At 62.7% G+C, this 1,985-nt stretch overlaps 1 protein-coding gene across 1 annotated transcript in view; it reads right to left on the minus strand.

Annotated features, from left to right (window-relative positions):
- PRDM15 (PR domain 15) overlaps positions 1-1,985 on the minus strand; it is a 52,498-nt gene that overhangs the window by 11,122 nt on the left and 39,391 nt on the right. Inside the window, exons 17-18 of the mRNA XM_015568864.1 lie at positions 746-825; positions 279-398 (exon numbers count right to left, since the gene is read on the minus strand). Coding sequence (XP_015424350.1) covers positions 279-398; positions 746-825 — 200 coding nt within the window. The remainder of the gene's footprint in view (positions 1-278; positions 399-745; positions 826-1,985) is intronic.

Raw genomic sequence — 1,985 nt, forward strand, 5'->3', positions numbered from 1 at the left:
CGACCGTGCCGGACCCGTCTCCGCCCGCCCAGGATCCCCCTAACCACCCCTGTGCCCTGGATCCCCCTAACCACCCCTGTGCCCTGGATCCCCCCAGCGCCTGTGCCCAACCCCCCTCCAGTGCCCACACCCCAACCCTTGGGCAGGCACAGGTGTCAGGGACTGCGGAAGGGGGACGGGAAGGGGGGCTCTGCTCTGAAAGGCTCTCCCTGCAACAGGGAGCAGCTGCACCCCTGAAGGCCGGTTCCAGCGCCACGTGGACGCGCCCGGGACCATACCTTTCCCGCACTCGGCGCACAGGTACTCCCGGATGTTGTCGTGCACGCGCATGTGCTCCTTCAGCATGTCCTTCCTGGCGAAGGACTTCCCACACTGCTCGCAGGCGTGGCTCTTCACACCTACCCACAAGGCACCCCATGTCACTCCTGGAAGACCCGCAGCCGTGGGTAAGGCGGCAAGGCAGTAACTGGGAGGAAGGCAGCCTCCCCACAGCCGGAAGCATGGCCAACCCTCCCTCCACCGCCTCAGGGCCTTCCTCTGGGCTTGTTGGCAGGCAGCTACGAGGATCTGGAGCGGGTGATGGGGCAGGAACGTGCTGGGAGCAGACGCCGTGGCCAGGACATGAGAAGCGGGACCGAGGAATGCACTGAGGGGGACGATGCACAACTGCTCCGCGCACGAAGCCCACAGAGAAGGCCGTCCACCCCCGTCAGCCCGGGGCCCTGTGCCCGACAGGAACCCCTACCCGTGTGGATGAGTTTATGCCGCTCCAGGTTCCCGATGCTGTTGAAGATCCGGCCACAGATCTCGCAGGGGTGGATGTACCTGCAACCAGACAGAAGCCTCAGGGCGGCCCCACATGGGAGACCCTGCAGCGGGCACAGCTTTCCTAGGCACCGAGAGGCCAAGCGATGAGACCAAAAGGTATAATGGAGATGACAGAAGATGGATTGTAGGCTGTCGTGAACTTAATGTGCCCCCAATTCAAATCCACGCTTAAGCCCTGACCCCAGTTCCCCAGAACGTGACTGTATTGGAGATCAGGGCTTAACAAGTGGTGAAGTTGGAACGAGGTCTCTGGATGGGCCCTGAGCCAGTATGACTGGTGTCCTTGTGAAAAGGGGAAGTGTGGGCACAGAGGCCCGGGTAGCAGGACAACCATGTGCAGACACGGGGAGATGAGGGCCACCTACACGCCAAGGAGAGGGGCCTGGGGAAGATGCTCTCACAGTCGGAGGCAGCCCTGCGACACCTTCATCTCGGACCTCCGGCCTGTGCACTCTGGGGAAGATTCTCACAGTCGGAGGCAGCCCTGCGACACCTTCATCTCGGACCTCCGGCCTGTGCACTCTGTTTGGGCGACCGGGCTGGCCACTGCAGCTACTGCAGCCACAACCATCCACCCTCGTTCAGGCTCAGAGCACTGGTTCCGGCTGCAGCCCGACGGGAGCTGGCCTTCAGGGACGGACTGTAGGCTGTCGTGAACTTAATGTGCCCCCAGTTCAAATCCACGCTTAAGCCCTGACCCCCAGTTCCCCAGAACATGACTGTATTGGAGATCAGGGCTTAACAAGTGGTGAAGTTGGAACGAGGTCTCTGGATGGGCCCTGAGCCAGTATGACTGGTGTCCTTGTGAAAAGGGGAAGTGTGGGCACAGAGGCCCGGGTAGCAGGACAACCATGTGCAGACACGGGGAGATGAGGGCCGCCTACATGCCAAGGAGAGGGGCCTGGGGAATCACACCCAAGGGTCCTGACAGGCGCACGGCAGGTGCCAGGATGGGCACACGGGCTGGTGCTCGCAGAGAACATGGGCACCTGCACTCGACAGGAGCGAACTGGACTTTCCCAGGCAGGGGACCCAGTGCAGGGACCGCCTTCACACAGCACGCTGCTGAGCCCGGGCCCTTTGAGGACAGAACCACCCCCTCTGAGCACGCCCCCCTTCCACGCACGGGGCAGGCTGTGGTGAAGAGCCACTGGTCC

This window comes from Myotis davidii, unplaced genomic scaffold, assembly GCF_000327345.1.
Source record: "Myotis davidii unplaced genomic scaffold, ASM32734v1 scaffold512, whole genome shotgun sequence".
NCBI classification, from domain to species: domain Eukaryota; kingdom Metazoa; phylum Chordata; class Mammalia; order Chiroptera; family Vespertilionidae; genus Myotis; species Myotis davidii.